At 43.7% G+C, this 25,104-nt stretch overlaps 2 protein-coding genes across 6 annotated transcripts in view; one reads left to right on the forward strand and one right to left on the reverse strand.

Annotated features, from left to right (window-relative positions):
• The window catches only part of STS (steroid sulfatase), a 186,611-nt gene extending 175,931 nt beyond the window's left edge, over positions 1–10,680 (reverse strand). The window contains exons 1-2 of one of the 4 annotated variants that reach the window (XM_075915380.2): positions 10,232–10,680; positions 9,758–9,930 (exon numbers count right to left, since the gene is read on the reverse strand). The gene's annotated coding sequence lies outside the window, so the exon portion shown is untranslated. The other 3 variants (XM_075915349.2, XM_075915363.2, XM_075915369.2) reach the window with 3 other exon arrangements.
• Positions 9,287–25,104, forward strand: part of PUDP (pseudouridine 5'-phosphatase) — a 120,693-nt gene continuing 104,875 nt past the window's right edge. Inside the window, exon 1 of one of the 2 annotated variants that reach the window (XM_075915411.2) lies at positions 9,287–9,314. In XM_075915411.2, the coding sequence (XP_075771526.2) occupies positions 9,302–9,314 (13 nt within the window). In that variant the 5' untranslated portion in view covers positions 9,287–9,301. Of the gene's footprint in view, positions 9,315–10,128; positions 10,263–25,104 lie in introns of those variants that run through there. The other variant, XM_075915394.2, reaches the window with a different exon arrangement.

Genomic DNA, 25,104 nt, shown 5'->3' on the forward strand with positions numbered 1-25,104 from the left:
CTGGGTCAGTCCTGCTCCCCGCTGACCGATTCTCTCCCTCCCCCCCACTCCTGCCCCCTCCCTGCCAGCCCCATTCCCCCAGATCCCCTCCCAGACAGGCCTGCTTCCTGCCGGCCGGTTCTCCTCCTCTTGATCTCCCCTGGCCAGCCCTGCTTCCCCCCACCTCCCCTGGCCAGCCCTGCTGCCCCTGACCCCTCCCCCCATCAAGTGTGTCTGGTATTTTTTCTGAAGCTATCTGATAAACCTAGAAGCAATCCCTGTTTGCAGTGGCCCAGGGGACCCTCCCGGACTGGTGCTGCTGCTGGAGTAGCCTCTGCCCATGGCCAACCTATGCCCATCATGGGCAGAAGCTGCTTCATGGCAGCCTCCTCCTGGACCCCTCCTGAGCTGCTGCCTCTGTCAAAGGCAGCAGTGTAGGGGCAGGCATCACTGTGGAGACAGTGCTGGTGGGAACTGGCTTTTAAGCCAGCTCCCTCTAGTACTGGCTCCTGCTCCCCTTCCCCTTGCTGCCTCTGATATTCCCCGTGGACAGGGGCTATTGGACCTGGCGCGAGCTGGAACTGAGCAAGCCCAGCTCAGTCCCAGATTTCACTGGGTCCGGGATTTACCCCCGCTGTGGCTCTGAAGTTTAAATGTACAGTAGTAAGCATCGGACTGCCTGCCTGCCAGCTCTTACCACATTTAAGCTGCAGAGCTGCAGTGTGGGTAGCTCCCAGACTCAGCATGAACCAGGACTGAGTGTGTTTCATTATCGACTAATTGTGTAGTCAATAAAAATTTTATTAACTACACTATTAGTGAAATACCTGCTTCTTAACATCCCTAGTTTGTTCATTTCATTTAATTATAAATCACTCCAAGTAATTTATTATTAATAATGGGTTTACAGGTTTTTATTTGAGTCATTGTGTGGGCTTCTAAATTAATAGATTTTTTTTTACTTTAGACTCCTTTTAAAATTAAAAAAAAATAGTTTATGTTTTTTGCCACAGCTGTCTGCAGGATAAAAACAAAAACAGAAATAATTGAGAGTGGTACATACATGTTTCTATCACTTTTGTAAAGGCTACTATTACTGGAACTATATTTCTCGACATATTTCAGTCTTAAAACAGGATTTCAAAAAATGTTACACATTCCCATTCCTGCATTTAAGAATACAAGAACTTGGGGGGAAATGTAAATCTTTCCTTGGTTTTTAAGGGCATGACTGCAGGACCAGGCACACAATTCTGAAAGCACATGCTTAAATCCAATTCAAGGCAGGAAAGTTCTCATGCATGTTTTTATGTTTCTTTAACTTAAAGTTACACACATGTTTAAAATCTTTCTTGAATCAGGGCTCAATCTCTGAGCTGGGGAATGATCCTGAGGTAACATTATAAGACACTCACTAAAAATTGTACTTGAACTGCATACTTAAAACTGCCTATCACTCCCTAACTGGGCACTCAAATGCACCTGAACATTTTCAATACCTGTTGCTCAAAGATGAAATTCACTCTGCCTATAAGAAACCTGAGAAAGTTGTTCCTTTTAAGGTGAGAAGGACTTTTAAAAACATCCTTTTCCAGTATTGTCTAAGTGGGGGTAATTTAGATTTATTTAAAAAACCATAACACATAACTGACCCTTCACATGGACCATACCAAGAAAAGCCTTGATTCTGCAAAACAATGGTTCTCAACTTTTCCAGACTTCTTTACCCTTTGGGGAGTCTGATTTGTCTTGCATACCCCAAAGTTTCACCCCACTTAAATACTACTTGTTTACAAAATCAGAGATAAAATACAGAATTGTCTCAGCACACTGTTACTGAAAAAAATGCCTTACTTTGGCCTATATTTATAAAATAAATTAGAATATAAATATTGTTCCTACATTTCATTGTATAGTATATACTAACAGTATAAACAAATCACAGCATGGCATTTTAGTTTGTACTGACTTAGTTCGTGGTTTGGTTCCTCCCCCCTTTTTTTCGCAGCTTGTTGCACAACTAGGCAAATATTTAAGTAATTTGAAGAATTGTGTGTAAACCCATGGGTAAACATTAGGGATGTTAAAATGAGTTTATGCAAGTAAATATGAATTGCAGTGGTTACATATGGGACGGGGCAGGCAGTTCCCACCTACTTCCCTCTTCCACGCAGCTAACTCTGATATAGGCTCATCTGCTAATGGTTATACTTTCACATCCCTAGTACATGTATCTTTTGTTGAAAAACACTGCTGTGGGTTTGTGTGTGGGTTTTTGTTTGTTTGTATCCAATTTCCAATTGATAAAATTATTAGGAAAAGTGACATACTTGTTATCTGAGACAAAGGTTATGTTGATTAAGTCAACCTAACTTACACAGCTGCCAGTGTATTTGCATTGCTTGCGCGTGTCTTGTACTGATTGTCAGTGCAGAGCACTATGAAACGGTGCCTGGAAGCCAGTAACAGTCGACATGAGCAATACACTGGCTGTGCTAAATGTTCTCCAGAAAAGCACCAAAAGAATGGCAACAATCTTGTCCTACAAAAATTGCGCAATCAAAAGTCATTCTCAAACAGAAGCCACATACGGAGATTCCCCTGAGTGTGAGAAGATTCTGTTGTTTCTGCAACCTCTTTGGATTTCTGACAACCCCTAATCAGCACTTCCTGAAACAAACCCACATATAATACATTACCATGTAAGCAAACTAGTTTACACAATGTTGTTGATTCCATTCTATGCTTTCTATTAGGGTATCCAAACAGCAAGTGTGAAAAATCAGGAGGGGGAAGGAGGCAGTAACAGATGCCTACAAAAGACAAAGCCCCTAATATTGCACCACCTACTCACCCTTGCTTTCTTCAAGAAAATCTTTAGGTAGGTATTATGTCATGTGGAGTTCCACAGTATAGGAAGAAATCAGTGGAAACACAGGGAGCTTGAGTAGTTGCAAGTGTCCATTTTATTGCATAACACAGAACTAACTAGAACCAGCCCAAACCAGCTGGGCTGACCCTAGTGACCTAACTCAGTTACTATAACAACAACATCTATATCTACAACCCAATATACAACAGTAGGATTGAACCAGTTTGAGACATTTACAGCTCTGCTCTTGCCAACACTAAATTCCATGAGCAGCTTTACTCTTGCAAATCACATTAAAGTTCTGTACGCACAAATGCAAAATTGGGCTGTAAGAAGTCAACAATGCAAATGGGAATCCACATATCCAAAGCATAAACAGAATTTTGTAGGACCAAATGTCTCTTTCACAGATAATAAGCTACCATATTGTCCGTATCTGTAGTGTTGGGGCTTGCCTATTCGGTGAACGAGACAGAAAGAGATGAAGCATGGGCCTAGTGCTTGAACCAAAGTAAGTAAAAGTTATACTACCAGTGACAGGCCACGTCAAAAGCAAATGTTTGCCTGAAAGTCAGTGCCTTTCAGCACTAGAACTGCTAGCACTGATAAAAGCACATGAAGTATGTAAATAAATTCAATCAAGACAGTACAGGGGCACCACGCTAAGTACATAATAAAATAGTTTAAACCAATGTGAAAGTAGAAAGAATTATACTGTAAGAGAAAGATGAATTATGCTGTAATAATTGAATAAGTTGAAGGAATACTGTTTGTCTCTGAACAGGAAGAAGAAAAGTATGTTAATGTTGTTTGTAGGTATGCAGATTCCAGAGTGCTAGCCAGAGTTAATAGGAAAAGGAACATTAGGTGTTAGGGAGAAAGCAATTTGACATAACCAAGTAGATATGGACAGGAGATTGCTGTGTGCTTGATGTGGAAATGAAGATACTTGACTAAGTCTCACACTAATCATGTGAAGTTTTGCCCCTCCTTTTAATCCTGTTAACTTGACTTTCTCTTGACTGTATAAATCAAGGGGTTTGAACCTTGTATGGTGCTCACATTTTCTGGATGCATTTTAGCAGAGCTTTGCTAAAATAAACAGAGCGGTCTGACAAATCTGTGAGTCCTGTCTGACTTTGACACCAACAAGAGTGAAAACATAACAACGAGTTGTAAATGCTTAAAAAAAAGTACAGGGGGATGTACCAAATGTGTCATTAATGCATAAGATGATCCATACAGTGTGTAACTTAAGTTGTTCATATCTGCCTATAAATATGGGGGTACCTCAACTTAACTCTTTGGCTAGGGGGCAATAGTAAAATCCATACTATCAACTAAGCTGTGTCTACTGTCCAGGGTACAAATAAGTACAGGCTCAAAGGCCACCTGGCTACCAACAACTATTAATGTAATTCGTTCAACAATAAACCTGAATTGGGTGTCTTCGTACCTTATCTGAGTCTGTGGTCTTTGGGGGCTCTCGTAAAGTCTATTATGCTAGCTACCTGCACAAAGCTGGCATAATATACCAAGGAAGCATACAAAAATGCGTGCAGCCTAATACTGATCATCACTGAAGGAGAAGAGGATCTGTTAGGATGCCACACCAGTAAAATCTGAATTTACTGTACCACTGTACAGAACTACTACATTGGGGACCCTGGACAGAAATATTCCCACCCTCAACTAACAGTAATGCATGCCAATAATTAATGGGGAGGGAGGGCCCTTTGAGATGCTTAGAAATGTAAGCAATTGCTTAGGCTATGTTTACACTACCACTTATGCTGAAAAAAATATGTCACTCTTGTGAGTGAATATTCCACCATCCGGAATATCCTAAGCATTGTACATTACACTGATATAAGCACCTGAGTGCACTGTGCTATGTCGGTGGAAGAACTTCTGCGAATTTAGCTTATACCTAGGGCCAGATTAACCCCTAGGCTAAAAAGGCTCTAGCTAGGGCCATCACAGCCATGAAAAAATGAATAATGCATCATGAAATATGGTCTTTTGTGTGCTTTTAGCCTATACTATACACATTTCAAGGGGAATTCAGCATTTCTGAAATGGGGGGAGGAGCGACCCAAAAGGGAACTGCAGAAGGTCACAAGGTGCAGGTGTCACAGTATTGCCACTCTTCTACACTGCCTTCGGAGGTAGGTAGGTAGAGAGTGCCAGCTGTTAGCTGGGAACCCACCTCTGAAAGCAGCACCCTGCCAAAAGCAGCACAGAAGTAAGCATGGCAATACCATACCATGATACCCTTACTTCTGTGGCAGGATTGCCACCCTTCTGCTGCTGCCTTTAGAACTGGATGGCTGGAGGGTGCCGTTGCTGACTGAGCTCCCAGCTCTGTAGGCAGCAGTGCAGAAATAAGGGTACCAATACCTTATTGATATGTCCTTATCTCTGTGCTGCTATGGCTCTGCCTTTAGAGCTGGGCTCTTGGCCAGCAGCTACCACTCTCAAGTTGCCCAGCTTTCAAGGCCACTCCACTGCCAACAGCAGCACAGAAGGGTCATTCTACCACAAACATCCCCTATAATAACTGTGCAACAATTACAACACAGTGAAATTTCAGATTTAAGTACCTGAAATCATGAAACTGGCTATTTTAAAAATCCTATGACCATGAAATGGACCAAAATGAACCATGAATTTGGTACAGCCCTTAGGTGCACCCATGGCCAGGCAGGGGGCATGGCAGGAACTGAGTATGTGTAAGTGAGCTTATTCACGCAGCTCTGCTGGAGACCTCCTGCCAGCAGAAAAGGCAAAGCAGACTCCTCCTGTCTGTGTCTCCCCATGCTGCAGGGATACACTGCTGTGTCTCAGGTATCCCATTAACACTGGTCACCAGACACTAAAAATAGAGTTACCATAGTTGAACTTTCAAAAAAGAGGACGCTCCTGAGAGGGAGTGTATCTGTACCAGTATCTACCAACTCACATTGTATTAATGTGCTATCACTATTTAACACATTAAACAACGTGAGTTGGTAGATACTGATACAGATGCACTTCCTCTCAGGAGCATCCTCGTTTTTGAAAGTTCAACTATGGTAACCCACAGCTACTACAAACCGAGTTACCATGGGAACCCATGCCAGCTGTGGGTGTAGTATGAGCAGCTATTGTGTCTTCACTCCTCAACCCACCCCCGACAGATTTCTTCGGAGCTCTGCCTAGTTGTCAGGGAAAGAAGAGGCTTCCTCTGTCCTCCTCAGCTGAGAATGGCAGGCAGCTCCAGGACTCTGCCTCCTGATCCTCGTGCCCATCACCATCGTTGTCTATGTGTGCTGGTCCCATTTCTGGACAATTGGAAGAGGCAGTACCAATGTGGTAGGCTGGGAAGCTTGCACAGAACCCGTACACTCTATCCAGTTCCAGCCAGAACTATGCCTCTCCCATGTATAAGGAACAAACATTTGTAGGAAAAACAAAACATCTGGATACCATACTTTAATTTTTACAGTACTTTCCACCAAAGGGCTTCACATCTATAACCCATTGGGTTCAACAATGAATTGAACTGTATTAAAAATCACAGAAAGCCAATCTTTTTCTTTGATGTATTTCTCTGTCTTGGGATACACAGGAAAAGAAGTGTCACAAGCTAATACATCTTTGTATTTTAAGAGGTTGCAAATGCACTGGAGGAAGTTCAACGGACAGTGTTGTAGGTTTCTCCCTCTCCACTCCTTAAAGGATTTTAAATCCCTTTCTTAACAAACTATGATAGAAAGACTGGCTAAACAGGCTACGGTTCTATCCTTCTACAATGTCTCTAGCAGTTCAATCTATCATAAAAGTACCTCACAGCCAGGGAAGGGGTGCATATCCCCCAGGTGGGAGAGGTCTAGAATCATCCTGCACCCCCCAACCAGATTAAGGAATGGAGCAAACTGCATTTTCTCCTCACTCCCTGATGAAAGGGAACAGCTAGCAATGTTCCTGTAGGAATCAGAGGGGAGCAGAGAAGCTGCAGCTTCACCCTCCCTTCATACAACCAAACCCTTACCTTGCTTCAAGTTATAAGAGGAATCTGCATACCAAATTTGGTGGCCCTGGCTCTTACTGTTTAAGAAGAGTTCTTGAACGAACAAACAGACAGACTTGCTCACACACAAACAAAACTCTCTCAAATATATAGTAGATTTGAGAAAAGAATGAAGAAAAAGGACAATCGCTACTGACATTTACACTGTAGCCTTATTGACTTCACAGGGAACAGTTTTTTGCACCAGAATAGATTTTGGTCCCTTCTGCTTTTCACATGCAGTACAGCAGAATCTCATTCACTTTCCTACCCTAAATTCTGAGCACTTTAAAGAAAAAAAAACCTAAACAATGTCTGCTTGATCATTCTACACCAGCCTTAAACAAACACAAGACCTGATTTAAGAAGGATACCACTACAGCAGCCTTGTTTGTATTTAAGAAATATTAAATGATTAACCGATAAGCATACTGGCAAGCATGAGGCTTACTGGCATACCAGTTAACCAGCAGTTGCCTGCGAAATGTGGCAGTGGACACCTGCGCTGGGCTGAAGCAGCTCACAGTTACGGTGGGGCTGGGCAGCAGAAAGAAGTGAATCAATGCAGGTAATCATTTAACTGATCTTATTTAATGGTTTTAACATCCCTAGATATGCTGTTCTTTTGAAAGATTCTTAATGATTTTTTTTTTAAGATTCTAATAGTCAATGAAGTATTTTTTTCAGAGGGGGCAGGGAATACAACAGGAAACAGAAATATTTTTGTCAACTCCTAGTCAAAACCTGAAAAGCTATAGATTAAGTTTGCTTAGTATTTATGTAAGGATTCTGACGAGATAACATAGTAGACAAGTGTTAAATATTATAACTGGGCATTGGATAACCATCTAAAGATGTGTCCGTTCTAGCTGTTATCTCTTCCTTACAGAAAACTGAAAACAAACAAATGCAAACCGTAGTGGGTTGGTACCCAGAGAACTCATGCTTAAAAAGCCCAATATCAGAACTGCTGATCACACATTTTAGAACAGATAATACTTAGTTCGGGCATAAGTGCAGGGGACTGGACCAGATGGTCTCTCAAGATCCCTTCCTGTCCATGATTCTATTTTAAGGGCACATCTAAAACTACATTCTTCTCCTGAAAGAGGAATGTAAATGAGCCCGATCGAAATGCAAATGAAGGGCAGATTTACAAATCTCGAGCTTCATTTGCATAATCACGAGAGAGTGCTTTTTCAAAAAAGGGTTTTTCGAAAAAGAAACCAGTCTAGACAGAGTTCTTTTGGAAAAAAAAGAAAAAAAAAAAAGAAAAACCTTTTTTGAAAGAACCTGTACTCCTGAAAAAATGAGTAGGGGTTCTTTCGAAAAAGGGTGTTTTTTTCAAAAGAACCCCGTCATCCAGACTGCGGTTTCTTTTTCGAAAAGTCCTTTTTCGAAAAAGTTCTCTCACGTGATTATGCAAATGAATGTGAGATTTGTAAATCCACACTTCATTTGCATTTTCAATCGGACTCATTTACATTCTTCTTTTGGAAGAGGAAGGTGGTTTAGACATAGCCTAAGAGTCTAATCATGGCCGTCCAGTATAATAGATGGGGGAAGGCATTGCCTTCCCAAACCGCCAGCCTGGCCCCATTTCTCACTCCACCCCCATAATACCTACCGTAGGCGTTCTAAGGCAGAGTATTGAGCCCGCCGTCCCAGTGCTCCTGGAATCATGTGCCGCCTACCCTTCCCATACTCTGGGACCAGGGAGGCTGAAGATGCACACCCACCCTCCCTGTGCTCCAGGGCTGGGGAGGCTGGGACACGTGCCCGCCGCTCTCCCAGGGCTGGAAAGACTGGGGCCGGGAAGGCTGCATACACACATTGTCCACCCTCCCCATGCTCTGAGGCCTGGGAGGCGCATGCGCTCTCAACCTACTGTCCCCCTGTGGTGGGTGGAGCGGGGAGGCAGCTTGGATCCCGTGGGGGACGGGGCCTCAGTGGAAGGGGCAGACCTGGAGGTGGTGCTCGGGGCTTGCCTCCCCTATCCCTATGTTCACCCGCAGCCCATGATTCTAATGCGGAAAAGTTTGGTGACAAAATGACATAACAAATCACTGGAGATCAACTAGACAAACTGGGCACCATTCCACAAATAATATTTGAGTTCCTGGAATTCATTGTCCTCAAACAGTGCAACACTGGGAGGCAGCTTTCAGATAAAAAACAGACCAAAATACAATGTCCCAAAGTAATTTTCCCACTATACTTCCTCTACTTCAGTGGATTTTACACCTGAGTGGGTTTCTTTTACATAATATAAATCGGCTACCTTTTGGACTACAGTCAGAGTGAAACAGAATCTGTGGGGTAGAGTCCATAGCTTGGGGAAATCAACTGCAAAAGTTGGCTTTGCACTGTGTCATGTGGAGAGCTGAGGGCAGAAGCACATGATTGAGAGAGGTGAGCCTAAAGGGGAATGCAGTGTTCATCCTCATGCAGATAAGTATGCCACTACCTAGCAAGCAGGAAGACTAAGAGAAGGACAGCATAGCATCTCTTGTTCTGCCTCTTACTCAGAAAGATCTGTTGGAAGAACTGAGCGTAGTAAGCATAGAATGAACTTGCTTTTACCTAAATAAAATATAAATCGCTGTGTAGATACATGCTTATTTCAATGTTTTTGCAATATGTGATTCATACTTAAAGACCTTCCCTCCCATTAGTCCCTCATAACCTTAATTGGGCCCTGTTTATGGTACTCACGAGGGTTATTTTTTATAGGAAGGGGAGATCTCTGTATCATGGGTGTGGATTCTCTTCACACCTCCAGCACTGTGGGTGTAGACACGCTCACCCTGCTTATGCTTCGCACCAGCTCTGGGCAGAGACAGAAGCATGCTTACTTTTGCAAGCGGCGAGGTCTCCACGTACTGTGGGGGCTGTGCCTGGCAGGGTGCTACCGATTCTCCCACACCGTGGCTCACGGGCTCCCTACAAGTGGAGTTTGCTTTGCGCGGCTGGGGCTCAGCTGCTCTCCGGCCCGCAGCTCAGTTTCTCGGCGTACTCCAGAGACGCCCTGGAAGAATGAGAGAGACAAATGTGCAGCGTCTCCACCCACCGAGCCAGCCCCGCGCCTTCCACCCGGGGGGCGAAGCAGCGCAGCCCGCGGCCCCCTGCTGCTGCTGCACATCTGCTGAGCCTGAGCTCCCGCGCGCGGCGCCGGCAGCCCCAGCTCCGCGCCTCTCGCGTAGGGGCGCTGCAGCCGGCTGCCTCCTCCCCTTCGCCGGCTGCTGAGAGCGCTTGCGCCGCCCGGCTCCTCTGACACGGCCATGGCCGCCTCTTCCCGCCGCCCGGCTGCGCCGCGGCCCGCCACCCACCTGCTCTTTGACATGGACGGTCTCCTGCTGGGTGCGTAGCCCGCGGCGCCGCTGCTCCCCGCCGCCTTGCTGCCACGCCAGGCTGCGGCCGTGCGGGGCAGGGCGGTGCGGCCCCTTCCTGCAGCAGCCCCGAGCTCAGCCGCTAGTGCCCTTTGCTGCCAGCCCTGTCTCTGCAGGGGCAGGCTGGAGCTAGGTCCCTGGGCTGCTGCTGCTGCTGCTGCAGTTCTCTCCACTGCTCTGCCCGCCTCACTTCATAGGGCTGCCACCAGGGCGTGCTGGGGGAAGCTGGGTGACACGGGTTTCAGCCCGAGAGTCTGGCCTCCTTGGCAAGGCACTGGGCTCCAATTCAAGCCTCGGAGTTGAGGTGGCGCCCGGATCTAGTGCAAGAGGCCGGACTAGGCCAGCGATTGTTGGGAGTAACACTGGCAGCAGACAAGTTGCTGTGTAAGCTTTGGGTTCGTTTCAACAGGGTTGGTTGCTTCCTGCCATAAGTACACAAAACGCGATATTTCGGACTCGTGACAATTACTGTTCGGTAGTAGCGCTGTCACTCCCGTGGGCCTTGATGGTTTCATTCCCCGTGGGACTGTTTTGGTGTATTTAAGCAGGACATAAGTGCCTGCAGAACCAGAGCTTTATTTTGCACCGCTACTGTAAATGAATGCAATTCTTGTGTATGGATTTTGGTTTTTGATAGGCAGTTGATGTGTCACATGCATCTGACGAAGTGGGTCTTTGCCCACGAAAGCTTATGCTCCAACACTTCAGTTAGTCGATAAGGTGCCACAGGACTCCTCGCCGCTAGTGTAGGAAAGGAAACTTTCCACCTGGACGAATTCTGGAAAACATGGTTTCCATGCTTTCTCCTGAAGGGAGGGAGAAGAGAGACAGAGAGTGGTCCTTTTAGTTTAGTCCACTATATAAATTAACTGTTTTATTTCCATTCTGGAAAACATCAATTTTTACTCTTCCGTATTCATTCAGTCTCCATTTAATTTAAAGGAATATCAGTTTCAAAGTATTGTGCAAATTTATTTACCTGTGTTGCCAATAGTACCTTACATAATGTAAGAAAAGAAAGAATATTTAAAGCGCATTAACCTATTACTATTTAGGCAATTTGTTCACTGTTTTGCATTTCTCACATGACAGTACCAATTATAGAAACCAGAACCACTTGTTTATATTCAAATTTCAGTTTCAGCTTCTAAGTTCTTCACTTCAGCAGGATACTAAACCAACTGTTTTCATTGATTTTAATGGAAATATTTATATTGGCCTTGTTTATGTTTTTTATTATTAGTGTTTTTTAAATTAAATAGTGTCATTTTACAAATTTCTAGTGTCCAAGATACTCCTCTAAGTGAAAGAGTCTAATTTACCAACATAAGTATATAGGTCCTGATCCTGCAAGTACTTATATACATGAGTAATTTTATACTCATTGGCAGTGTCACGGATTTTTTTTCACTGTACTTCTCTTGTACAAGTGTTTTGAAGATTGGTGCTTTGTTATAGTGTCCAAAGGTATTTTTGTGAAAGACCATACCATCTCTAGTTAAAAATAATATTTCTATAATACTTGAGATTTTTGTCTTTATTAGGTACCACAAAACAAAATTGATTAGTTTTAATTAGTCTTGTTAATCCAACAAACCCACAGGGTTCATACAATGAAGGAGCTTAAGGTTGCCCTAGAATGTGTGTTGTATATCACACTGAGAAATTAATTATAAGGGATACCAAGTTCTTGGACCAGAGTTTGCTAAGGCTGGAACACTTCAGGTATTAAACCTTCTGCTTACTGTTATTAATTTAATCTTTTCCAGGCAGTTATGGATAAATATGCCATGTTTTTGTGTCATTTTCTGGATTTGTTAAAAGTTAGACTTCAACTACAGCGTCTTATGTGCAGATGTGAGTTAGCAAGATCCTGGAGCCATCTGGATTAATGCTAACTTTTTTACCTTCCTTGAAATTGTGAGGTAGCTTTCAGATTAAAATTTTCAGTAACTGTTATATGCACTACTGATATGATTCCTTTTTAAAAATTGAAAGAATGCATTAAAACAGTAAGATGGTAATAGGAAAACTATGATTAAATTGCACTTTAATGTTTTCCAGTAAAAGGCACAATGGGACACCAGTCTAATGATTTATTAGTGCATATCATTATAAATTAAGTATCAGAGGGTGTATGACTTGTTTTCACTTTCAGTTCTAGGGGAATTCTGTTCCCTGCATGGAATGCAGAATTCATACCTTCTGCAGATTTCTTGGCTCCTCCATTTTTCTGCAGGACAGCCAAGAATCTGAGGGGAAAACACACCCATTCCACAGCAAATCATCTCAGAGAGGAGGAGGAAGGCTGGACCTGCATGTGTGCATTCATGCAGAGATGTTAAGTAGGTGGGGTTGGGCACCTGTCTGCATGCAATTGAGTCAGAGACACTCAGGGTAGGCCCACACTATAGGGAAAAGCCTATCTAAGCTATGCAATTTGAATTTGGATAGTAGTGTGACTCAAGTCGCTGTAGATCTACTTACAAAGGGGTTCACAACACCCTGGATCCCCTTACTTCATCTTGTTATGGTGAATAACAGAGTCAATGTCCAAACAATCGGTAGTGAATTTAACAGTTCTTCACTAGACTTGCTAATTTGTCCCTTAGTGGATCAATCGCTGCAGCATCTATCCAGCCAGTAGTAGGACAAGCTCTCATTCTTTTCCTCTCCTCCCTGGATACAACTAGGCTGCAGAGTTTTTGCATCCCTGTAAACCTCGTTCTATGAGGAAGTGGGATTTTTTTCTGACAGTGTAGACAGGCCAAATGACGGAAAAGCCTCTTTTGGGAGAAAAGCGGAAAAAGATATGCAAATTATGGTTTGCAATTTGCATATCTTTTCCTGACTTCTCTTTGTAGTCTAGACACAACCCCTGTTGTTGAATCCTGGGCTTGGAGGCATAGGGCTGTGTGAAATAGATTTTGTCCTTGAGCATAGCAAAAATTTTGACAGCTAAAAAGGCAAGCTGCTAAAGTTTAATTGTTCCCATTCTTAGTCAATTAAGGCTTCTTTACCTTGCCAGAGTAGTGTAAAGGAGCCTTATTATAAATTACTGACTTCTTAGCTAGGAAAGTCTATGTGCTTTCTGTCTTTTTTTTTTTTTCTTTCCCCTGTGTCAGAAAGGCACAATATAGTTAGATTACAATTCAGGATCTATTTTACTTACCCATGTTTTTTTGTTTTTAAACCTGCAGGACGATGATTAGCAAAACTGTATCACTTTTTTGGGTGGGATTCTGAGTCATTTAAAGTGACATTTTACTTTACAAAGCACCAAGTCAAAATGAAAGTAATGTGTATTAAATGAAAATCCAGGATGATCAATGAAATACAGGGTCTTGATTACCAAGTATTTGTAACTTAACTTTCATGTCTATAGGAAATGGTGAATAGTTACAGTAGAGTCCCACTTATCCAACCTTCGTTTGTCCGACGTTCTACTTTATCCGACATAGCCGGATAAACCCTGGAGTTCTGCAAGAAATCCCCAGCCAGCCTAGAGCGGTATGCAGCCCCCAAGGCCAGCTGCCCCGCGCTACCATGCCGCATGCAGCCTCCCCGGCTGAAGAAGTTCCAGCAGCAGCCCCTGAAAGCAAAATTAAAACCCCACGCTGCCGCCGGACGCCCACCATGTGACCTGCCATGTGACCGGGCCCATTTCCCCTGCCCCAGCTGCAGATCATTGAGAGTCCAGCCCATGGGTCAGAGCCTCCTGCCGGCTCCGCTTGGTCACGATGCAGCTGGGGTCATCCCCATCCCTGCGCCTGCCTCCCAGGGTCCCCGTTCCTGCCTGGCCCCTTCCCTCCCTGCAGCCCCCGGACACGGGCTAGGAGAATGGCCCTGCCCGCTGCCCCGTCACTCCGGGCGCTGCTTCTGCTGCCTCTGCTGCTGCCGCCCTTCTCAGCGGCCTCCAAGCGGAACATCCCCAAAGTACTGCTGCCCTTCACCTGGAGCACCCGAATCAACTACAGGTAATCCATATTATCCGACATTTTCATTAATCCGAGCACCTATCGGTCCCGTTTAGGTCGCATAATTGGGACTCTACTGTTTTGTGATTTTTTTTCTGTATAGTAGTTTAAATAAATTACCGAAATAAGTGAAACTGATGTGATTATTAGGGATGTGAATGTTTAACCGGTTAACCAGTAAGCCTCTCTCTTAATGGCTGAGGTTTACTTGGTAAGGTTAACAGGTGATGGCTGGAGCAGTTCCCCACCTGTGGCAGACAGAAGGCTGCTCCAGCCCTATGGGGGACTGCCTCAGGTAGGGGGCTAGTCTGGTGTCCCAGCTGGAGTGGTCCCCTACCTGCTCTCCCTTTAGTGAATTAACTGGTTAAACAATATGTTTAAAAGGTTAACCATTTAAACAGGATTTTATTTTCTAGTGATTATATTGCATTATTTTGACAGCAGCAGCAGCTCCTGTCTGCTAGGGATCCCAGCTGCTGCTGAACTACGCTCTGTCTGTGGCGGGCCTAGGCGCGCTGCAGACAGAAGCTGCTCTGTGGAAGGTAGAGCAGCCTCTGTCCACCGGGAGCTCGGGACCCCTGCAGACAGGGGCTGCTGCTGCCCTACACTGCTGCCTCTGAGGCAGCAATGCGGGGCAGCAGGCAGCTGGTCTGTGCGTGGAGCTGGTTTTTAAACTGGCTCCCCTCGCAGACCAGTTCCCACCTGGCACCCCGCGCTGCTGCCTGCAATACAGAGGTAAGAGCGTGAGGTAGTTGGGGGCTCCCCGGGATTGGGGCGGATTGCACAGGCTGCTGTCCCCTCCCCTGGGGATTATATCATAGTCCAGTAACCGATAAAAATCCATGTGGTTACTCGACTGTTCAATTACCTGATATCTAACATCCCTGTTATGTTCATCTTTTTAAATGTCAAGTAAAACTGCATGAAACAACATTTTAAAAGCGCTTGGCCAAAATTTCAATTTGGATGCCTGAAATTAGACCTATATGTTCTTTGTTAGGCACCAAAAGAAGGGGCTTGATTTTTTTTTTTCATAATTGTTGAGCTCTGAGTTGCTCCCATTAAATTGAATTGGAACTCAACATTTTTGAAACATACAGGTACCTACTTTTATGCTTTAACTATTAGCAGAATTTTAAGCAACTAATTTTGAAACTCTTGAGCTGAGGTTTCCCAGATTTAGTGAGGAAATTTTAAGTTGGGTTGTAATTTCTGGAAAATTGAATTTGCTGCGCAACTGATCGTGGAGCAACAACAGTCAAGAAATTTATCAAGGCCTCGTCTCAGCCACTTAGTTCCCATCTCTCACTCAAGTTTCTTTAACATAGTTGAGTTTGATAAGTTGTCCTTGATTTCCATCTTGAGATAACATCTGAATTGGGCTAGGGGCAACAGCTTCTCTATTCTTTATAACTATTTATGGAAATCTGTTCCTGTTTGTCTGAATTCCTTTGTTGCTCTAGTCAAATCACTGTACAAAGCATTTTTCCCCCTTCAGCACAATGCATTTTTAATACATTTAGTTCTCTTTCTTCAGCAATTCTTTTCTTTTGGATTGTTTTCTCTTTGCCCTTGAACTACTGGATGAAATTTTAGACTGTGCCCTTCTTTTCCCTTTTTTCAACATGATTTATCATGTGCACAGTACCTGCAGAATCTCCCTAATTAAATGAATAAAATAAATAGCACTTTTATTGGAAACCCTAACAGTTCATTAATTATAGTGGAACAGTCAGTCACTGCTCTAGTTTACAGAAGTAACATTTGTTTAAAGCCTCTCTTTTATTTTACATGTGCAGCAGGATTTAGTAAAGTAGCTTAAAAGTGATGCAGACTTCACTGTGTAGTACAACCCCCCAGGGAGTAGGAATAACTACATTTTAATTTCTGATATACTGCTGAAGAGTTTTAAAAAACATCCAGCATTTTTATAGTGCAGAATCACCACATGCTTTCCTAAAGCAAGGGAGAATATTTGATTCTTAATAATAAATGCTTAGAACTTATATGGTAGGTTATTTTTAGGACCCTTCAGTCTTTGCCTAGGGAGACCTACTTTTTACAATTGCTAAAATCTAATGGCATTAAATCTCTAACCACATACATATTTGTTAACCACTTACTCTGTGGGTTAGCTGGCTAAATTAAAAGCCAAAGAATAAAAGATGGGGCTTTCAGACACCACATATAGTTAATACATTTATGATTTTTAGGCATGGCCTCTTTTGTTTGATGCTGATATCTCTGCATGAGACTGGCATTAAAGATGTGGAAACAGGACAATATACAGTATATACAACTGTTAGCATAACATGACCAGAAGGTTGTTATCTATCTATCTATCTATCTATCTATCTATCTATCTATCTATCTATCTATCTATCTATCTATCTATCTATCTATCATATGATTTGTCTTCTGAACTTACATATGTTGTCTTTCAAGTCAATGACAAGTGTGCTAGTTTTATAATACTAGATAATAGCTTTTCCAATGTCAAGTGTTCATTATTATGCAGTGTCACCAAACTGTAAAGACTCAACTGGGATTTCTCACAATTGAGTGCCTAGTTTATATTAGAGGAGAGGAGACTGTGCGTAGATTTTGTTATTGTTGTTCCACATTAGCCTTCTTACCATCTGGTATGACTGAGTATTTATCTTCAGTAGCTAAAATGGAAGTTACTATTTTGCATGTTAATGGAATTATGTTATTTGGCTTTTTAATGTGCAGATACAAAAAATGATATGGAAGGTAACCCACATCTGGCCGCCTCTGTCTTATGACCAAAGATCATTTGGAAAATTCTTTTAGACTTTATCATTAAAACTGTTTAAGTGACTTTACCAGCATTACCATTAAGCAGGTGTTTAGAATGGGATTGGGTGAACAATGTATCAGTGCCCTCTTAATCAAGAAAACATTTTTGATTCAATATGTACATATTGAAAGATTTTGTCTGCATCCAAAAGAACCACGTTTAAAAGGACTGCATCTGCAGTTATGGGTGTTCTTTCCCCCTCTCACTGTCTTTATGCAAGTATAATGGCAAAAAATATTACTGATATACACTGGCAAAATTGAGAAGAGAATTGTGCCCATTATTGTTTTACTTCTAGATCAGATACCTGAACTTGCAAGCCAACGGCCCAGTCCTGCAAACATTGCTTATTGAGTAAAGCTATTTATGTGCATAAGTGTTTGCAGGATCAGGTCAAGTGGACATTTCTCTTCCTAGAGTAATTTGTCAAGCTGGCAAATTGAGCTGATTGTTCTGCACAGTTTCCTGGTATGCACTGTGGTACAGGTCGGACTTCCCTGGCCCAGCACCTTCAAGACCTGACCAGGCCCAAATGAGGGATTTTGCCAGACCTGGGGAAGTCACTTCTGGCCCCCTACTGCTAGCCTTCCTGCCAATTCTCCTCCTCCTCCCGTTGCCAATTCTCCACTGCCCTGCTATTTCCCACTGGTGCTCCTGCTGCTGGCCCTCCACCAGGACTCTCTGGTCCAAAAACATCCATAGTCCAGTTGGAGCATGGAAGTTGCCGGACCAGAGTCCCAGTATACAGAGGTCAACCTGTAGACATTTTTTTGTTTCAGTTTTTTCCCCATGAATAGGAATTTTATTAGAGGCTTGAAATAAATTAATGTGATTACCTGCTTATTTGTCAATATAACCTTTTAAAAAATGTTCTGCTAACTGCACACAGTGATTTCTTTTCCAAGGCCATTTCTACACCAGGGAAAAATTCCTATTATCTAGCAATAATGCTATACTATACCCTGTATTAGCAAATTAGTACTCCTAATGTGGACGCAGCTATCCCTGCAAAGCTATGCTTTATATAAAAATGTAAAGCCATCCCCATGAATCAAACAAGCTTCGTTTGTAAAAGCACAGCCTTGTGGGTATAGCTGCTACTGCACTAGCTACTTGCCTGGCCCAGCTACATTAGCCAGGAATCACACCTCCTCTCACCCATGACCTGCATAGTTTATACTGGCAGAAGTCTCCAGGGCAGAGAGATCGTCACACAGTTAACTTGTTAGGAAATGATCTATAAAAGACTTGTAAGTCTTTTCATTTGTTAGGAAATGATCTAGCAAACTCTTTATATTTCAGAGATTCTAAACTGTTACCTCTCTGTAGGGATGAGGATTACATGGGTATATTTATTAATGCTTTTGAGTTTTGAATTAAATTGTGTGGCCCTAAAGATATTATATGGTGACTGTCTTCCTTACCAAATTTGTGGGCCACTGACACATCCTCTCCAGTTCATACAGTCTCTAACACCTTTGTTAAGTCTAGTTGGTCTGGCATTGTCTTCTCATGCAGATGCTGCTTCTCCTGCTTCCAATCAACAAGTTACATGGCCTCCAAGGCTGTGTCTAGACTACATGGCTCCATCGATGGAGCCATATAGATTAGGGCTGTAAGCAAAGGCAAATGAAGCCGCGATTTAAATGATCGTGGCTTCATTTAAATTTACATGGCTGCCGCGCTGAGCCGACAAACAGCTGATCAGCTGTTTGTCCGCTCAGCACGCTAGTCTGGACGCTCCCCTGCCGACATGAAAGCCCTTTGTCGGCAGCCCCGTTATTCCTCGTGGGATGAGGTTTACTGGGGCTGCCGACAAAGGGCTTTGATGTCGGCAGGGGAGCGTCCAGACTAGCGCACTGAGTGGACAAACAGCTGATCAGCTGTTTGTCGGCTCAGCACGGCAGCCATGTAAATTTTAATGAAGCCGCAATCATTTAAATCGCGGCTTCATTTGCCTTTGCCAAAAAAACAAATCTACATGGCTCCGTCGACGCAGCCATGTAGTCTAGACATACCCCAAGCGTTGTGTTTCTCTTTCAGACTTCACCTTAGAATCCTTCTCTCTGTGTTTATCAGTGTAGCAGAAGCGAATCTGCCTGGAGTCCCACTGCTGTACTGGTCACCGCATACAGTTCCATTGTCCTTTTCCTTGCTTTCCTTTGTCCCCTGAGCTATCTGCTTGCCCTATATGCAAACTGGGACCCTCCATTGGGTACTGGTTTGGACTTGATACCCCATTTTTTAGTGATCAGTGAGCTTATCACCTGTGGTTTTACCTTTGGGAGCTGGTGACCATCACTGATTACAGTGGCCCCTAACAGCCTTCTTAAACCAAAGTATTCCATACTTAACAAAAGGGGTGTTTGCATATAGTCGTTTAAACGATTAACTGATAAGCCTGGGCTTATTAATTAATCTAAACAACTAGAAGCACAATCCCTTCCCTCCCTTGCTACCTTTAATATAGAGGCAGCAGTGTGGGGCAAGGGACAAGGGGGATGCTGGAGCAGCCTGTGTCTGTGGGGAACGCCGCCCCGCCATGGAAAGGAACTATTGCCACGGAGCAGTTTCTGTCCACAGCAGGCGTTGTGTGCCGGAGTAGCTTCTGTCTGCAGGAACCTCGGGCCCTTAGAGACAGGAACTGTTGCTGCCCCACACTGCTACCTCTGTATGAGAGGCAGTAGTGCGAGGTGGCAGATACGAGCCAGTATGCACAGGAAATGCTGTGGATGCCAGTCCTGCCCCCATGGGAGCATTTTAGGAACCGTGTAACTGCTAAAAAATATTGCAGCTATTCTATTATTAAAATAAACGGTATCTAACATCTATGCTTAACAATAGAAGCAAAATAAAATGTGAGAGGATTTTAACACCAGAAGAAGATCCATATGCTTATATACTTTATATAGTGTCCAATGTAGACCTGTCTTACCCCACATCCAGGCTTCTGGAGTCTGGATTCTTTCTGTCTGTCTTTCTGTCTTTCTTTCTCTGAATGTCACTTTGATTTCTGGTGCAAGCCATGTTCTCCTCTTTGGTTTTCTGAGACTGATTAACCCGCTTGGTTCACCAGAAGTCAGGGATAGCAAAATTAAAGTCAGTAATGCTGGGTTATTGTCTACCTATTTGTTTTTATTGAGATTCTTATTGAATTAACTCATGGTCTGCCTATTATAAGTCCTATAATAACTAGGTCAAGAGATGAGGTGAATCCTCCTCACAGCAATCAAACACCTACAACTTCTAGTATTCATAAATAGTACAGGAAGTTCCAAATCCATCACAATGAATAAGCTATGCACCTCAAGTTAGAAGATTCATTTTGCCCTTTTTACTCTTATCCTGTTCTTATTAGATCTTCTTAAATAAATATGAGTTCTGCAGTCTGTGCAGAGTAATAATGGGTAAAGCTGAGCTAATATTTGACGATAAAGCACAAGCAACTAAAATAATTTATTCTAGAATATTATGGAATTTGCCAAATAAATTTTACATGGATTTATTTATCAGCCTAGCTCAAGAGCTGAGGAATAGCTTTTAAACAATGCCAAATAATTCATAATAACAGAAATGTTTCAAATAAATTATCTAGGGAAGAACATTCAAATAAGTTTAGGTTAGGTCTTGATCCTGAAGTGTCTTTTGTCTGTAGAGTGCTGATGAAATCATAAAGCTGAGCAGAAGTAGGGATGTAAAATTTTGTTTAATTAGTTAGCCAGTTAAACATTATGTTTAATCGATTAAACGGGGAAGGTGGAGCAATGGACAGGAGCTACTCTGGACAGGCTAGAGTGTCCTTGCCTGTGGTGTGCCCCAACTGGGCCCACTGTGGAGGGAAGCTGCTCTGGCCTGGCTAGAGTGACCCTGCATGCAGGGTGCCTGGCTGGGCCTGCCACAGTTGGGGCTGGGCTGCGATGGGCCCCTTGAAGGGCTGGAGCAGCCCCCTACCGGTAGGGAGTTGCTCCAGCCCCCACTGGTTAACCATGACCGGTGAGCCTCACCTGTTAACCATTCACATCCCTAGGCAGGAGTGCAGAGATCCCTCTGTTAGCAGCATGTTGCAGATTCAGGGTTTGAAGTGGAAATTAGGGTAGTCTACACTAAGCAGCTTTTAGTGATAAGTCCGTGCAGACACAGTCCTGTCGCTGAAAGTCAGTGTGTGCGAGCACTGTTTGTCAGCACTTTTGCCAACAAAATACTTCCACCCCAAACAAAAAGGTTTCATTTTGTTGGCAACAAATCTCTCTCGCCGACAAAGCAGTGTTCACACTTTCACTTGTCATGGCAAAAGTTTATAGGTCACGGTTTTGGGTTTTTTATAACAACCTGTGAATAATAAAAGTTTTATCAATCAGGTGCAACTGTAGACATAGCCTTAGTGCTGTACTTGCTGCTGTTAAATGTTTCTACTTGGATTTTTTTGTCAAGATATAAATCGTAATTTAACAAAAAGAAAACAGATTATCTCACTTATGTGACAAATATTATTTCAGCTGGTCAAAAATTAAATTTAACAATGCAAACCACTTTTCAAAGTCAATGCCATTTGCTTACTTTTAGTTTAGCTTGGACGCTTGAGAATAATTTAGCCAGTTTCACTTCTGGTTATAGCAGACTCCCTTGTACTAGTCCAGTACTTATCAAACTTTCCTATTTGCGCCCCCAGTGCTCTGGCCTTTCAAAAAGTCTTCTCCCATCCAGTTCCATAATCCCCTTTTTTCCCTGAATCCTCTGCATTATTTCTTCTGAAAGTGCTATGCTGTTCAGTAATAATTTAAGGCTATGTCCTGCAAGTGTATCCACATAGGCTGGGGGAGTATCTGTTCTTTTACTGCTACCTGTACAGGTTGTATCTCCCTGATCCAGCTAAGTCGGGGCCTTACAGTACCATACAAGATAATTTTCTGGACCAGGTGAGGTGTCCCCTGCCACTGACCCCAAGACAGTTGACCCCCTCCCCAGTCAGGTTGTCCATCCTGCTGCCATTGGCCTCTTGGCCCAGGACTGCCATGGGCATCCAGGTTCTCCAGGCCCTGGCGCTGTACTGCCATGGTTTCCTGGTCCTGCTCTTCTGCCAGCAGCCACACTTCTCTCTATGTTGCCATGGGTGGCCACATTTCTTCCTCCGGCCCTGCACTGCCACAGGCTGCTGGGATTCTCCGGTCTGGCCCTAGCACTTTTGTGGGGCTCTAGCCCAGCTGTTGGCCCTCCTGCCATTAAGCTCCCAGGACCACAGATGTTGCTGGACCAGAGAGTACTGGATTTCAGAAGTTCAACCTGTACTATAAATGTGGATGTGCATGCTCAAATAGATAGCAAAGTATACTAGAGCCAAATGTGAAACTCAGTGTGCATTTTAATAAGGTTTGGTATTTTTCCAGACCAAAAAGTAATCTCAGTCTATTTCCATGTAAAGTAAAGCATAATAAAAATGCTGATACTGAATAGTAGATTGGGGGAGGGGTCAGTTGTGGGTATTATTATTAAAAATAATGAAGCATGCACTTTTGTTCTATAGTTCAATACCTGGCTGTGTTCCATCAAAAATGACAAAGTGTGATAAGATGACCTGTCAGTAGTACAAGTTGAGTCAGTGTGTAAACTTTCAGTTATCTGGAGGAACAGCTGAAAGGAAGGACAGAAGGAATTAACTGATTCATTCAGTTGGGATTATTATTCTGTGCATGTGAATTTGTATTTGTTTCCTTGGCAGCATTATCAACACAAATACAAGACAAAGAGTTGTTTACCCTTTCTTTATTTAGTACATCATGCACAAGTAACCTGAAAGGTGTTTGTAAATAGGACGTTGATGGAAATTCCGTAGTAGAACACGCATATGTGCACATACAGGCAGTCCCCGGGTTACGTACAAGATAGGGACTGTAGGTTTGTTCTTAAGTTGAATCTGTATGTAAGTCGGAACTGGCATCCAGATTCAGCCGCTGCTGAAACTGATCAGTTTCAACAGTGGCTGAATCTGGACGCCAGTTCTGACTTACATACAGATTCAACTTAAGAACCCCAGGCATCCCCAAGTCAGCTGCTGCTGAAACTGATCAGCGGCTGATTCCAGGAAGCCCGGGGCAGGGGCTTCCTGTAGTCAGCCACTGGTCAGTTTCAGCAGCGGCTGACTTGGGGACGCCTGGGGCAGAGCAGCTGGGGTGCTGCTGGGTTGGTCCAGTAGCGCCGCCACTCCTCGGCGCTACTGGACCAACCCAGCACCCAAGCTGCTCTGCCCCAGGCGTCCTGATTCAGCCGCTGCTGAATCTGACCAGCAGTGGCTGAATCAGGACGCCTGGGGCAGAACAGCTGGGGTGCTGCCCGGTTGGTCCAGTAGCGCCCAGAGCGACGCTACGGGACCAACTGGCAGCGCCCCAGCTGCTGTACCACAGGTGTCCGGAGAAAAGCCATGGAGCACGGGGGCAGCGGGACAACCCAGACGCGCCGTGGCTGGCCTGCTGCCCTCGGGCTCCATGGCTTTGCTCTGCTTTGCCCCCCGTCCCCCTGGTCTGCAGACCAGGGGGACCGGGGGGGGGGGGGCGCAAAGCAGAGCCAAGCCTCGGCGCGCGTGGGCAGCGGACAGCCCTGTCCGCTGCCCACGTGTTCCGCTGCTTTGCTTCCTCTCCCTGGTCTGCTGGAGACCAGGGAGAGGAACGCCCCGTTCGTAACTGCGGATCCGACTTATGTAACTCGGGGACTGCCTGTACTTTTATTTAATACTGAATGAAATATTAAGGCTATGTCTACGCTACAAGGTTTTTGCACAAAACCAGCCATTTTTGTGCAAAAACCGGTGTAGTGTCCATACCTCAAGCATGCTTTTGCGCAAGTAAATCGGCAGAAGAGAAGGCTTTTAGTGGTATGGTTACTCCTCTTCCCACGAGGAATAACTCTTTTTTGCGCAGTAGTTCTTGGCATTCTGTGAATGGCCATCAGAGCTTTCTTGCACAAGAGCACATAGCTTTTGTGATGAGCTTTAAGATCTGGACATGCTTTTGCGCAAGAAGTTTTTGCAGAAGATCTCTTCCATAAAAGGCTTCTTGCACAAAAACCCTGCAGTGTACACAAAGCCTAAAAGTCTTTCCTATTTCTCCTGTATTATAGTATATAGCAATGAGTCCTCTGCAAATTGCTCCTTATTATGGCTTTGTTTTAGGAATGAATCTTCTTATGCTATAAATTGGAATGTTGTAAAACTTTTCTCTGTTCAGCACTGCTGAACATTCACAGTTTCATGGGATATGTGAGTGCTCAGCACTTAAAATCAAACCTCATCTTAGTATGGATTTCAGGACTCCCATTGTAGGTGAATGTGTTGATCTGTTATTACAGCTACATATGCTGTGTTAATATAATTTTCAAATTATTTTGCTTTTGGATATAAATAATCAGAAGATGCAGTAAACAAAAAGGTAATGGGTAGATTTGAATCTCCTGTAGAGAAAAATGTGGCATTTTCTGTTATACACTCCCGCCTCTGATTTTCTATTTGCTTTTAATAAAAGATGATGCAATATACTAATTAGCAACATTTGAATCTATTGTGTGTACTGACAAAGGACACGCAATTACAAATGCTTACAGTTGCTGAAACAATCACAAAGGCACACCTTCATATGTGAGTCATTAGCAACTTATGATAAAGAAGTTGGGTGAATTCCTGTCTTCATTGAAGTTAATGGAAGTTCTGTCACTGACCTTAGCACTGCCCAGAATTTTATCCCTTGTGAGTAAGGCTCTTGCTACATTTCAGAAGCAAAGCACCACTGGGAGTGCAGAGCCCGTGGGGAACTTTTGAGTCTCCAGCTCACCCTTGGCTCCCGGCAGCACTTCTGCTTTTGAAATATATCAATATTTCATAGGCAGAAGTGCCACCAGTTCCCTGCTGTGGAAGGTGCTGTGGAAGCCAGCTTTTAAGATGGCTCCTCCCCAGCACCGGATCTTGCTCCTCTCTTGGTGCCTTTCTCTGATAGAGGCAACGGGGGAGCGATTAGTCAAGACCCTAGTCG

Source organism: Pelodiscus sinensis, chromosome 1 (assembly GCF_052426305.1).
Source record: "Pelodiscus sinensis isolate ZL-2025 chromosome 1, ASM5242630v1, whole genome shotgun sequence".
Classification (NCBI taxonomy): Eukaryota; Metazoa; Chordata; order Testudines; family Trionychidae; genus Pelodiscus; species Pelodiscus sinensis.